Source organism: Zonotrichia leucophrys, chromosome 8 (assembly GCF_028769735.1).
Source record: "Zonotrichia leucophrys gambelii isolate GWCS_2022_RI chromosome 8, RI_Zleu_2.0, whole genome shotgun sequence".
Lineage (NCBI taxonomy): Eukaryota > Metazoa > Chordata > Aves > Passeriformes > Passerellidae > Zonotrichia > Zonotrichia leucophrys.
The window spans coordinates 3221128-3235006 of NC_088178.1; the positions used below are offsets into that span (position 1 = coordinate 3221128).

Consider the following 13879-nt stretch of genomic DNA (forward strand, 5'->3'; position numbering starts at 1 on the left):
AACATCTCAGAAAATAATTATCACACAGGAGAAAAGCCACCATGAGCCACGTGCTGCTGCTGAATGCAAAACAAGAGAGGAAAATTAAACCAAACCAAAACAAGAATTGTGGCCAAGGTGGTAGGAGGGTGACAGAGCAGAAACACTTCATCCCAAACTCACCCCACTGTGCCCCATACACCTCAGTAACCATGAAATCACTCCCAAAACAGATGGAGATGGAAAAACCCTCTGGCACGCCCTTCTGACCACACAAAAAGGCCCCAATAAAATTGCCTCACATGCAGGAGACAGCAGAGTTGCCACAATTAAGGTCTGCAGTTAATTATCTCTGTAGCTTGGGTAAAGAGACCATAAACCTGCCATGAAGGCCTCGTGTTGCTACTGAAATACCAAAGTGAAGGATTTGGCAACTGAGCCCTCATGTATTATATTACCAGCAGCAGGGGAACCTTCTCAGCTGGTGGAGAGCTCCTGCATCAGCAATTCCTGACTGCAATTCCTCCTCTCCATGTCCCCAGGGAGGTGAATTCTCTGCCTGATGATTAATTCATTGCTTGGATTTGTGCTCAGGCAAGTCCAAGCCCACATCAGGCTCCTTCCAATGCTGGATTCCTCCTGAGCTGGAAGAACATCTGCTCCATCTCAGGTGCTACCACAACATCTACCCTGGAACTGAACCTGGAGGAGCTGCCTGAAAGGAGAAAAACTGAAACCGGTGCAGAGCAATTCCAGCTGAGCTGCATTTGGATCTCTAACACAGGAGGGGAAGATTTGAAAGCTCCTTTGTCAGGACTTTTGGAGCCTTTGAGGTTGAGTTTAAAGTCCTGTTTAACACCACTGGTAGCAAACTGATCTTCCCCTGCAAGAGGACACGGGTGCAGACAACCCCAGAGGCAAAATGATCCACCAGACTTGGATGATCTACTTCATCAATTGAGCCTTGCACCATGGTGGAAAGATTTTAAGATTTATAGCTGTGCCTTGCCTGCTCCAATGCACACAAAAGATGATTGACAAACCTGTGAAAAACGCCAATCACTTGTTTTAAAATTTTAAAAGTTTAATAGTAATAAAATGGTTATAAAAATAGTAATACAATTAGAGTAATAATAATTTGGACAGTTTGGATTAGGACAATATGAGGCAATAGAGACAAAGAGTTATGGACAGTCTGGGCACCTTTTCTGGGCAAAATAAGCCTGAAAAAGGACACAGGTTTAGCAGAGGATTAACCCTTATAAACAACAGCCTGTTGCATATTCATGCACCTCATACATGATGCATAAATTCCATTCAAACACAGGATTCTGTCTGGTCATCGTTCAAGGTGGGAAGAAGTTTGTTTTTTTCTGATAATGGAGCAATAAATTCTCTTTCTCTGAAAGATTCAGGTGTCCTCTGGCTGCTATCTTGCTGCAAGTCCTTTCTTTAAAAAAAAATATCCTACATAGCATGGTTTCTATTTTAACATTTTTTTATAACCCAAAACTACATTTAACACACTACTTAAGAGAATTAATACAGCATAACTTTATAACACAACACATACAATATTCATTTGAATGATTGCAAAAAGCCAATCATAAAATATGCATTTTTCACAAAATCCATCAAAGGAGTGTTCTTGGTGCCAAAAGAAGGGGACCACAAAAAGGACATCTGCTGAAGGGAACTGCAATAAAGCTGTGTCAGGCTCCCTGCTGCTGATATATTGCTAAAACTCACACATGCATGGGGGATTTTTGCAGGATCTCAAGTGCTGACCAGAACCACCAGACACTTTTCAGCAGGGTCAGGACAGCAGATGGGGCTGATCAGGTGTGGCCAGCCCTTCAAGCTCAGAATCCTCTCTCTGTCCTCTCTGCCTCCAACTGCTCAAAATTTCATGTACAATCTACATTTTACTGCCTTATCCTTTGGAACATGAAGCTTTAATAAACTGATCTTATTGATGTCGTAATAATTAAATCCAAACCATAAATGACTGTCAAAATCATCACCTCCAGCATCCAAGATGCAATGTCTATGTACACAAATACCACCTGTGAGAATTATTTAATCCAGCTTGACCACAGACAAGCACAAGGTATTTTGATTTTTCCTTTCCCTCATCCTCCCTGGGAAGCTTTATTGTCTCTGGATGAGAGTGAACTGCAGTCTCCCAAAGGTTTCAGAAGCACATGAAACTTCCCAAAAAGTTCTTTTCCTGCACCTTTATTGACCAAGTGCAGGCAGAACCAAGGCTTCTGATGCAGAAGTGTGTTCTGCTGTGGCTGGGCAGGGGAGAAAGTCACTTTTGCCTTGGACTGCTGCAGAGCTCAAGGACCATGAAATAGCATGGAATGCCACATCAGGCTCTCAGGTTATTTCTCTCATCACTTCCTGATTGCTACTTCTGATTAACGAAGACAAAGCCACACCAAAACAGTGAAGTAAAAGCCAAATCCCATTAAGCTCTTTATAGAATTCACTTTATAGGTCCATCAGCCAATTCTGCTCATTATTACCCCATTTTACTGCCTCTCCTGTGACTCACTCCTGCAGCTAAGCCCATAAAGGAGCTGGGTTCGCCCTCAGCAACCACACCACAACCCTGACACACAGCATTCAACCCAAAAAATTCACACCAAACTCATACCACAAATGATCCATCAGCTGGAAGAGGAGAGGATGGAAATTAAAAAGGAGTGTTTAGAGCAGCAGTGCCCATTTTTCCCCTCTGGCTGAGCCATGGCAGGGCTGACAGGCTGGCACTGAGCCCTGTGACTCCCAGAGGGTGCAGGGATGGGATCCCAGAATCTTCCAGATTCAGCAGCCTTGGCCACATGTCAGAACAAGCCTGCAACCGTGGGACAAGGCAGATCCCAAGTTATCAGCTCACCCACACTGATCTCTGCAGCTCCTCTGCACTTTGCCCCACAAAGTTTAGGAGCATTTATAAAAGCATGCAAAAGCAATTACAGTAAAAATAAAACCAAGGTTATAAACACAGTCTGGATGTCAAATTTGCCTCTTTTTCTATTTAGAGCTGGCATTTCAGCGTGCAGCAAATTCTCACTCCCCCTCTAAAACGTGTGCTTGGGGCTATATAGCACATGCAAAATAAATTGCATTTATATTGGTATTTATATTCCCCTCTTCTTGGCCACACTGCCTTGCCTTTCTTGTTTAGTCAAATAGCCTGCCAGCTTCTCATCAAGAAGGAGAAATTGGTTTTCCATCTCCTAGGAGATAAACAAGGTTTCCCCCTTGCAGAGGGGAAGCCAAGCTGCTGAGTGCACAATTTGAGAACAGTCAGTGCCCAGAAAGGCTTTGCACCATCCCAGGGATGTCTGTGCCCTCTGTGATCCCAGTCACCACCCTGGACAGAGAAAAACCACTTTAAAAAGTAAATTTATGTCTTCTCAGGCAGTTTTCTTTGTGATTTTTAGTTAAACATAGACAACTGTGACTCATGGTGCTGCTGCCTTACAACTAAGGAATTTTATGTACTCTTCTCAAACCAGAGGTTAGTAAAATATGCTTTATACCTCTCCATGGTTTTCCCTTCTCAGTTCCCAAAAGAACTGGACTATAGGATCAGGCTTGCACACTTAGGCTGTGCTAATTCAGGGAAAAAATGTTACCACACTCAACAAAGGCGGCATAAAAAAAAATCTAAAATATCTTAACTACATGGTCGTGTAATAAATAGAATAACATAAAAATTTTTGAAGTAATTTTTTTTACCAGTGGCTTTGTAAAATCAAGATGCTGTAGCTCTGCAGTTTTAAGCTGTAACTAAAGATTATGTATTTACAAAAAGCACATTTTAAAATTAACTCTTTGTCTGCTTGATATAAGGTATGAGGCTACAGATACAATGTTAAAAAAAAACAACACAGGTGAAATATGCAACTAGCTTTCATTTTCACTTCAGAAACGAGAAGTCACCAGGACTGGGTTGACTTTTTGCCACGTTGTTGCAAGTTGTAAAATTACCTAATCAAAGAGCCAGACCTCCTCATGTTGGGAGACCAATTGTGCAATACTCCCTGAGTGCTGTGACCTTCCTGGAAGAGGGACAGCCTCTGGTCCTGCACCACATCCCACAGAGATGTCACCACTCCATGGCCATTTTTCTGAAGCATCTCACGAGCAGCTATGATGTAGAAGAATGAGATCTCCTTCCAGGGACACTCTGCTCATTCCCTTGGCCACAGAATGAATTTTTAAAGAGAGAGAAACCAATCAACCTTAATTCATGTTGCATTATTCACTGAGTAGCTACAGCCTCATCCAAAAATCCTAATTGTCTAATAATTCAAGTCACCTATATCAAACACAGTGCCAAAGGAATGTCTAGAAAGCCAGAGGCTGCCTCACACACACTAAATCTTGCTGTTAAGATGTCTGGAGAAGCCTTTTTTTTGAAACAAAGCAGTAAATACTGGGCTCTTGCATAAACATGTGCAGTGCTCTCATGTGTACAGCCACTGTGCTGCCTGGTATCTCACTGCTGTCTCAGGAGTGCTGCCTGCCAATCTTCCAGCAGTGAAAATCCACTTTCCAACCCTTGAGCTCTGACCATTAGCATGAAACCTGGCACATTCCAGCAAAATTACAAGCACTGTTAATTCCTCTAAGGCATCTTAGTGTATGGGAAAGCAAATGCAGGAAGGAAAAGGAAAAAAGAAAAAAAAAGAAAAAGGGCACAGCTGGGCATTTCTGATGTTGCTGTTACTCTACATCATTAAAGAACCATCTCCATCCCTTCTGCAGCAGAAGGTTTGCAGGGAAAGCTGGCTCTAGGTCAGCCCTGGGCTGCCAGCTCCAGCTCCCTCCCTGACCTCCTGCACCTCCCCAGCTCCTGGATCATCCTGGATTTAACACCTCTGAGCACTCAGTACCAAAGGATGCTGAAATAAAGGGGAAAAGGGCACAGGACAAAGTTACAGAGCAAAATGTGAAGGGTCTAGAGGAGAAACCATCTGAGAGAGGCTGAGGGCTTGTTCAGCCTGCAGAAAAGGAGACTCGGCACAATCTTCATCTTCCTCATGAGGGACAGGCACTGATCTCTGCCCTCTGGTGCCCAGTGACAGGGAGGGAATGGCCTGAAGCTGGGTCAGGGCAGGGTTAGGTTGGGTATCAGGAAATGTTCCTCATCCAGAGGGTGTTTGGGCACAGGAACAGGTCACAGCACCAAGCCTGACAGAGCTCAAGGAGCATCTGGACAGAGCTCTCAGGCACAGGGTGTGACTCTGGGGATGGTCCTGGGCAGGGATAACAAGAGCTGGGACTCCACATCCCTTCCAACTCAGAACCTGTGCAAACCCAGGGCACCACAGGGAATATTTCTCCATCTGCTCTGGGGTGCCCTGACCCCCAGGGCAGCACTGACTTTGACCCTCACTCATGGAGAAAGTTTCCTGGACTTCAAGATAGACTGGAATCCACAAAAGTGTGAAATAGATTATAGAGAGCAGTGTAGGTGCATCACTTGGTGAGAAATTTAGGGTTTGGGATTTTTAGTAAGTTGTGGATGGAAGCAAGATGGAGGGCACAGGGTGTGGTCCTGGGTTTCTTCTTCATGCTTCTTCTTCTCCATGGGTTTGGGTGTCATTTTGTAATTGGGCAGAAAAGTCCACATCAGGGGCTCTTTGGGATCAGTTATTGGGTTAAAAGGGAAATAATCCAGGTGTCAGTTCTTAACTGGATAGTTTAGTCTTAAAAGACCTTGTAATAAGAGATTGTTGGCCATTTTGTGCCTTCTAATGAAAAGCTACTGAACTCACAGTAGTCAGACTGTTTTCACCTGAGTCTGAACATGAATTACTGTCTCAAGTGCCTTCAATCCAGACCCAGAGAAACAACTGGGACACCCACAAGAACCTTCTATGATTCAATAAACAGTCTCTTCCCAAGCCTTGAGCTCTTAGGTACACCTAGGACTCGAGTTCTTCACTCAGCATGAATGTGTCAGAGCAATCTGAGCTGCTGCTCAGAGCACAGCAAAAGGCTGAAGGTTTGCTCAGCAGCAGCACAAGTTTCCAGGCTTGTCCACACAGATGAAGCAGAGAATCAGCCAGGAGCTTTCCATGAGGCAAATGGAAAGGGTGAGGAAGTCCAGCATTGCCACTGACTGCAATCACAAGTTCCTTCATAAAGAAATGGTCATCAACCTGCCAAAGCACCTACCCCCATGAGCTTCTTGGTTCCCTGTGTGGTCCCACAGCACCCCAAGAGCCCCAGGGAGGCTCCCACTGCCTCCAGGAGACTTTCTGGTTTATAAGAAGGCAGGACAGGACCCTGAGCACACCAGCAGGTCCTGAATGTGCTCTCAGACCACAACTTGAGGACCTGTGGTCTGTGGGACAGTAATGACATCCAACCTTGTACTGGCTGGTTGTCTCCACAATCAACTTTCAATCACCCAGTTAGCCTGGGGACAGACTTTCCAACAGAGCCTGTTGTGTTAGGACAGGGGATAATGGTTTCTATCTGAAAGAGGGTCAGTTTAGATGACATATAAGGAAGATGGTTTTTTCACAGTGAGGGTGGGCAGGCCCTGGCACAGGGTGCCCAGAGAAGCTGTGGCTGCCCCATCCCTGGAAGTGTCCAAGGCCAGGTTGTACACAGCTTGGAGCAACCTGGGACAGTGGAAGGTGTCCTTCCCATGGCAGGAGGGCTGGACTAGACGACCTTTATGGGTCCCTTCCAACCCAAACCACTCTCTGATGCCATTCTGTGACTCCAGCTCTGTGCCTCACCTGGCCTTTACTCCCCACCCAGTTACCCTCCTGCCTGGCTGAGCACAACTGAGGCTCCTGGTGCTCATCACCCCAGAGGAAGTCACTGTACCAGCAGTGTGGGCTGCTCTGGAGGCACACAGAGAGGCAGGGCTGGGTACAAAGCAGTGTCTGTGCTGACTTGCTGTGAGCACTGAGCCGCTCCTGACAGCAAAATGACTTTGACATGAACACACGGTACTCCACATTTGCACACAGGCATCTGTGCTCCAAATATTTTAGTGAGCATCCAGCTGTTCTCTCTGGACCCTACTCCAACCATATGCACTGTTTACCTTTCAAATTTTATTGCTCCAGGGGAAGAGACACCAGGCATCATCTCCTTCTCTAAATGCTGGTGTGCTGCCAAGCTCTCCTCCTGTCCACCTTTTGCACACTCTGGGAGCTAACATTTGCCACAAGCCCAATAACCTATTTTTTACAGCTAATCCAATACCTGGCATCAAATCTCCAACTGAGAAGAGGATTGTCATGGGATTATATTTTTTTTTGTTAGTTTACATACTAATTATAAATACAGAGGCTGAATTACAGCCTAGACAGAATCAAGGAGCTGCATCTGGAGTGTAGGACACCAACCCCTGTGTCCTCATGGGTGTGTGACAACATGCTGAAATAAAGACAAAGCATTAATCTCTTTGTGACTGCTTCTGACGTGCAGCACTTCTGCTGAAGACTCTTTTAAAGCCTTAAGCATTTCCCATGTAAACAAAACCTCAAGCCTCTACAAAGTAAGCTTGTGCAATTGGAAATAAATGTTTATTTTGAAATAAAAAGAAGGCATCTGCATATATACAGACAAATCATAAGCCTTTGATCAACCCTACAAAGCATGTCTGCATGTAACAAAAACTGTCAGGCTCATAACTTCCTCTGGAAAGAAAAAGAATGTGATGTCCTACACCCTACTTATTCACCAAGATTATTTATGCCCCTAAAGAAAACTCTTTTGTCTATTCAGTAACAGAAATAAATCCAAGCTAAAGATCTGTAGCTGTCAGTCAACAGAGCAAGTGCTTTACAAATGAAAGCAGAAGCAAGGGTGGGATAACATGAGACATGCTGCCAGTGCTGGCACTCTCAGAATGTCCCAAACTTGCATCTCTTGCTTTCCTAATCCATCAGGAGCAAAGAGGAGACCACAAATGTTACAGCACCAGCAGAGGATATCTGTCACCACTAAAGCTTTTCCCCTACCAATTCATACTGCTTTAGCACCACCTCTTACTTCTGGGTTTGAATTCTACCCTAGAGCACCTGTACTCCCCACTCCTACCCTGATACACCATTCCATCCCCACAGAATCAGTGTGATCCTTCTTTGAAAGGTGCCACTGGAATTCAGAATTGGGGTTAAATAATTCCCATAATGGGAGGACACAACAGGACGCTCCTGTACCATCTGATATTACACCAACGACATTTGTTTACACAAGTATTAAAGAGAGGATAAATTTAAATATCTGAAAGGCAAACATTCGAGGAAATAATATTTAGAGTGGCCCCTGTCCATTGGAGCAGAAAATGGGGATGAATAATTTACAGCTGCACTTTGGTGGCCGCGGCAGCACCGTGAGGAGCTCGGGGAGATGCCGACACAGCTGCTCACCAAGTGGAATAATCAGCAGCACTTCTAGCAACAATGGTCCACTAACCTGCTCTACTTAGGTGACAAATGGAACAGGAAGCAGTGGGAGGACAAGGAATCAACAAAAAACCCACCCCAGCATGCTCCCAGTGAGGTCAGAATTTCATGTTTTTGCCGTACCGCACATTCTGCCTCAGAGGAAAGCAGAGCTATGCTCGGGTTTAGCCTCTAAATCATCACAGATTCTTGCTAAAGGTGCCTTAGGGTCACAAAAGGATGCCTGGTTTGGCACACTTGCATTCAGGCCTTCCTGCTGTGCCACAAGGAGCTGGGAATGATATCCTGGGAGCAGCATCCACTCATCTCCCTTGTTCTGCTAACAGTGAGCAGAAGGCAACAAACAGCTACGGAAGCAAACACGCTCCAAAGAACTCTCCAGAAAGCCAAGCAAGGCTCATGGCACAGCTGGGAATGCAGCAGCATTTGATACCTCTCCCAGTGATGTGCAGGGATTGAATTAACAGACTGAGCACTAATTTAGTACAGATGTTGCTCAGGTGGAAGGATGGTGCAGGTTTCATCAGGGGATTGCCTTGTGAAAAGATGAGGAGCATCTGGAGGAATAACACTGGCATAAAGAAACTGTCATTACAAAGGAGACAGATGGATGAAAAGAATGTATCTTTGAACAGATTAAAGAAATCTATGTGTACAGCCAGGAACTGCCAGAAAAGACATGCTACAGTCTGGAGTAACTCTCATGAAACACAGGGAGCCACACCACCTTGGAATTGTGTGTGGGGACAGCTACAAATGACCTCCTCCTACCATACAGCCTTGACAGGTTTTGCTTATCCACCTCTAGAAGGTTTTTTGTCAAAATCACAGTCCATTTATTACCCAAAAATAGGAAAAAGCAGGTAGACATAGGTGTGATTCAATGTAGCACAGGGAGAAGGGTCACCATGATAAATAATCACAGAATAAACTGCACAATTTAGAGCCAAGCCCCTCTTCCCAGGAGCACTTTGTCCACTAAAGTAGCACAAGCAACTATCCCTTGCAAAACTTTAGGAGTCATTCTGAAGTTAACTTTGTTTACCCATCCACACACAGAAAATGCCTAAATACAAACCCACAGAAAGCTGTTCATGATGGATGGCTCACCTATTACCTGCCTTGTCCATTATTTACAACATGCACCTTTTTTTTGTTGTTTTAAAGAATTTCCAAAGTGCTTTCAGCATTCTACTAAGCAATAAGAAGCACTTCTGTCTATACACAAATTTTACTGACTGACATAGTAAGCAGCCTGCAGCAGAAATCTAAGAAATTCATTCACAAATGCCAGATCACACATCCAGCCAAGCAGAATAAGAACCAGGAACAGCCTCAGCTTTGCTGTACAAAACTCCCTTGTCTTCACAATCCAGTATATTATCCAAAGATTAGCTTACAATTCATGCAAGGTAAATCAAAGCCAGCTCTGGAGCTCTGCAGCGTGTCTGTGATCAACGAGATCAATTAGCAAATGGATTTTAGTTAGACCAGTCTAAAATGAGATTACATCAGGCTCATACTGGGAGGCTGGGTTTCAGTAGCACAGCCCTGTAGTGTCTGTGCTGAGCTCAAAACAACACACAAGTATCCATTGCAAAATCCATATTAAACTGGAAACATGCAGGCCAACAGCCAGCCCCTGACAATAGCTGCTCCATTCCCTCCCAAAATGCAAGAACTTGCTCCAAATCCTGTGATAGGGACTAGAGCAGGGTTCTGGGCATGGTTTGTGTGCAGTCAAGTACTAAACCTGGCCTAAAGTTTCTATGAACAAAGCAGAAGGGCTTAAAAAAGAGAAGGATGCAAGCAACAGGGATGGAAAAATGGTGTTGATTTATTTCCAGCATGAAAGGTGAAGGAATTAGTGGAACTGCTCTGCACTTAAGGGCAGGTCAGACAGACAGATTTAAATAGGAGTGGCTCAAAACTGTTTGGATTATATTCTCTATAGTACAGAGGAAAACACCCAACCCCTCCAAAAATGAACAGAACATTGTTCTACTGATGGAAACTGTCTTAAGTCATTGCTTTCCTTTTGTTGAGGTTTTTAAAGCATCAGAGGAGGCAGAAGCACAGGTCAAAACTCTAACAGTGTTTAAAAGAGCATAAATATATCATTTAATTCTTCCCCTCCTCTTGCTTTGCCAAACAAACATCACAGCACATTACAGAACACCACTGTAGCACAAGCACTGAAAATAGAGAAATCAAAATGCTGAATTATAACACTTTACAATTCAAGACCACCTTGAAATCCCAGATAACCCTGGCCAAGCCAGGAAGTCACATTCCAACATCAAACTACAAAGTTCCATCAGCACAGACACCATTTGCTCACACTGTCAATAATAAACCAATGGACAGAAGAGAGGAAGAAAAAAACTCTTATAATTGTTCCAGTCCCCCATAAAAATATTGCTGGATTTTCAATAGCATTAGTAAGTTGTCTTTAAAAGTTTTATAATCAGTTTGGCCTACACAGAAAACTTCAGTTCCTCTTGGTCTTATGCTCTAGAGGAAAGAGGTTGACGGGTGGGTTTTATGGAATTTTGCTACTTTAAAATAATAAAGCAAGACTTCCCTCTTTGCCAATGCATGTTGAGTTTTCCAAAGATAACCCATAGATTTTGGATCCTAGGATCATAACCTTTAGAAACCTAGTTCTAGGATCTGTATTTAGAGAAAAGTATGATTCTTTTAACAAAATCAGCATGATGAGTTGAGTGAGCTACTAAGTGTCAGGTTAAATTTAAAAATTACACCTGCCTGAGCATTGTTTCCACAAAGTCTTCAGCTTGGAATGCACCTCTGAAGAGTTTAAGGACAGACTGCCCCATCCCACACACACTCTCTTCAACTATTAATTATTGCAGCTGTGGCTTTAAAATTCTAATCAAAAAACAAGTGGAGTTGAGTTGAATTTTTAAAAAAATCACATTATATTAACTACATCACACCTCATTTCCCAGTTCTAATCAACAAAAGGAAAGTAATTAATGGCCTAACACTTAGAGTGACCAGCATTGCTGATGTTAGACAACTGACTACACCAGGAGCAGCACTTGTTCTCCTGCTCTACAAATATACAAGAAAAATATACAAAAAATATACAAGAAACCCAGAGAGCCATGTTCAGAAATTAGTAAAATTAACTCTACAATAAAAGTGAAAATAATAAAGGTAAGGAGGTTATAATAAACAATAATAAAGGTAAGGAGGTTATAAAGCAGTCAGAAATCCACCTGAAGGGCAAGAAAGTAAGGAGTGAAGCAACACAGAGGCTTCAGTACTTTAAAGACAACAAAAGGAAGATACAGAAAGTAAAAGGCTCTATTAAGAAATTTTGCAGAGATCATCACTTAATTAAACAAACCATTTAAAATTCAGTGAGCTAAAAACCTAACACCTTACTAGAACAATCTAGAGCAGTCAGAAGGCAATAAACACATGCAAAGAAGAAGATATACTCATGTGCACATGGGAGAGGCAGCAGAGCCTTCAGGGAGGACACAGAACAAGAGGATGAGACTCCTGCAGCTCCAATCACCAGTACCAAACCAGGAGCCAGTGTCTCTCCAGCACAGCTATCTCCCAGAGTGGCAGGCTCTCACAGCAAAACAAAGCTCTATTCTCAGGCAATGAAGAAAATACTTCCACCACTGAATGACCTTATAAGCAAGAGGAATCCAGCTGTTGCTGTCTCAAACTGTACAAAGCCATTTATTGTCCCAACAAAAGAGGACAAAGAGTTCTAACAATCAAATATAGCATGCAGGCTGTGACAGGCCAGGCATTTGCCCATCAGGATATTAAGTTTACCAATTTAGGAGGACTAAGGACAGAAAAGTAGCAGGACTACGTGTCCAGCACGCAGTGCCAAGAAAAACACAACTGTGGGTTACAATTTGCTTACCTTCTATAGAAGGGGCCTGGTCCACAGCTGCATATAGCATCTCCTTCAAAGCCTGCAAGGGAGGGGCAGAGAACAAGGAACACAGTTAGTATGAAAAGAGGAAAAAAAAAAATTACACTGTTTTGATATGCCTGTTTGAAAACCAAAGCAATTAAAGCCCTTTTATCCTGCAGACTGGCACAGAAAGCTGTGGTACGTGATGTCAAGGCTATCACACACATTTCTGTTCACAAGTGAAACAGGTTCATGTTTACTGACTGCTTTATCTCCAGCCTGTTATCTTAATCATCTATAAAATTTATTCCAACTGTACATTTCAACATCTTCCTTCAGAAAAATGCTTCCCAGCTGGTAGGATGTAAAGGCTTTACATTAAAAAAAATGAGGAAATAACAACAAAACCTGAAGTGTTGCGTGACACAGAGGAGTTTGTCAAGGCAAATGGAGGAGAAGCAGCCTCAGGGATTTCTCATCACTGTTATACAGGATCACAAAAATTCACATACATGCTGAAAGCTGAAGGCAACATGATGAAGGAGATTAGGGAAGCAAGGGTGATGGCCTGCTCTAGAGGTGGGAACTGAAGGGCAACATTAGCACCAGCCAGAATTAATTAAGTAATCAGGTTTCAGGTGCTGGAGGCACCACGAGCTGCCTTGCAGTTGTTGAGGTGCTGGTGTTACCCCAGGCACAGGTTAAAGGTTTGCTCACTCACATCCACATGAACTGAATTCTGATCAAGGGCTGAAGGAGTGAGGGGAGTTCAGGGGAGGGTCACAGTGAGGATCAGAGGGTGGGAGCCCCTCTGCCATGGATGCAGGCTGGGAGAGCTGGGGGTGTTCAGCTGGAGAAGAGAAGGCTCCAGGCAGACTTCAGAGCCCCTTCCACTGCCTAAAGGGGCTCAAGAGAACTGGGGAGGAACTTGGGACAGTGGCCAGGAATGACAGGACAAGAGGGAATGGATTCAAACTCACAGAGGGCAGGTTGGAGTAAAATAATAGGGAAAAAAATCTTTACTGTGAGGCTGGTGAGGCCCTGGTAGAGGTTGCCCAGAGCAGCTGTGGCTGCCCCATCCCTGCAAGTATCCAAGGCCAGGTTGGATGGGGCTTGGAGCAGCCTGGGATAGTGGAAAGTGTCCCTGCCCATGGCAGGGAGTGGGAACAAGAAGATCTTAAATGTCCCTTCCAGCCCAAAACATTCTAGGACTTTATTCATAACCTGAGCCATCATTTTGGAACTAAAAGCCACAGGGAAGGACCCATTCCTACTGCAGAGTGATTTGCATATACACACCTCACATCTTAATGCCATAATGAACATGAGTACCCTCCTCCACCACCACAAAAACCTGACCTTGTTCCCTCATTCTTGAGCCCACAGAAATTTAACACAAAAAAAAGGAATTCAGGTCTTCTTATTTCCTATCTATTCTGTGTGATTCTCACCATATCCCATACTTCCATAACACTGCAAGACAGCAGAAGCAGAGGTGTGTGTCACAGTGGCCCAGGAGAAAACCTCCCAGGCT

General features: G+C 43.9%; 1 protein-coding gene across 2 annotated transcripts in view; it reads right to left on the reverse strand.

Annotated features, from left to right (window-relative positions):
- XPR1 (xenotropic and polytropic retrovirus receptor 1) overlaps positions 1-13879 on the reverse strand; it is a 107496-nt gene that overhangs the window by 88458 nt on the left and 5159 nt on the right. For both annotated transcript variants that reach the window (XM_064720481.1, XM_064720480.1), the window contains exon 2: positions 12352-12403. In XM_064720481.1, the coding sequence (XP_064576551.1) occupies positions 12352-12403 (52 nt within the window). The remainder of the gene's footprint in view (positions 1-12351; positions 12404-13879) is intronic.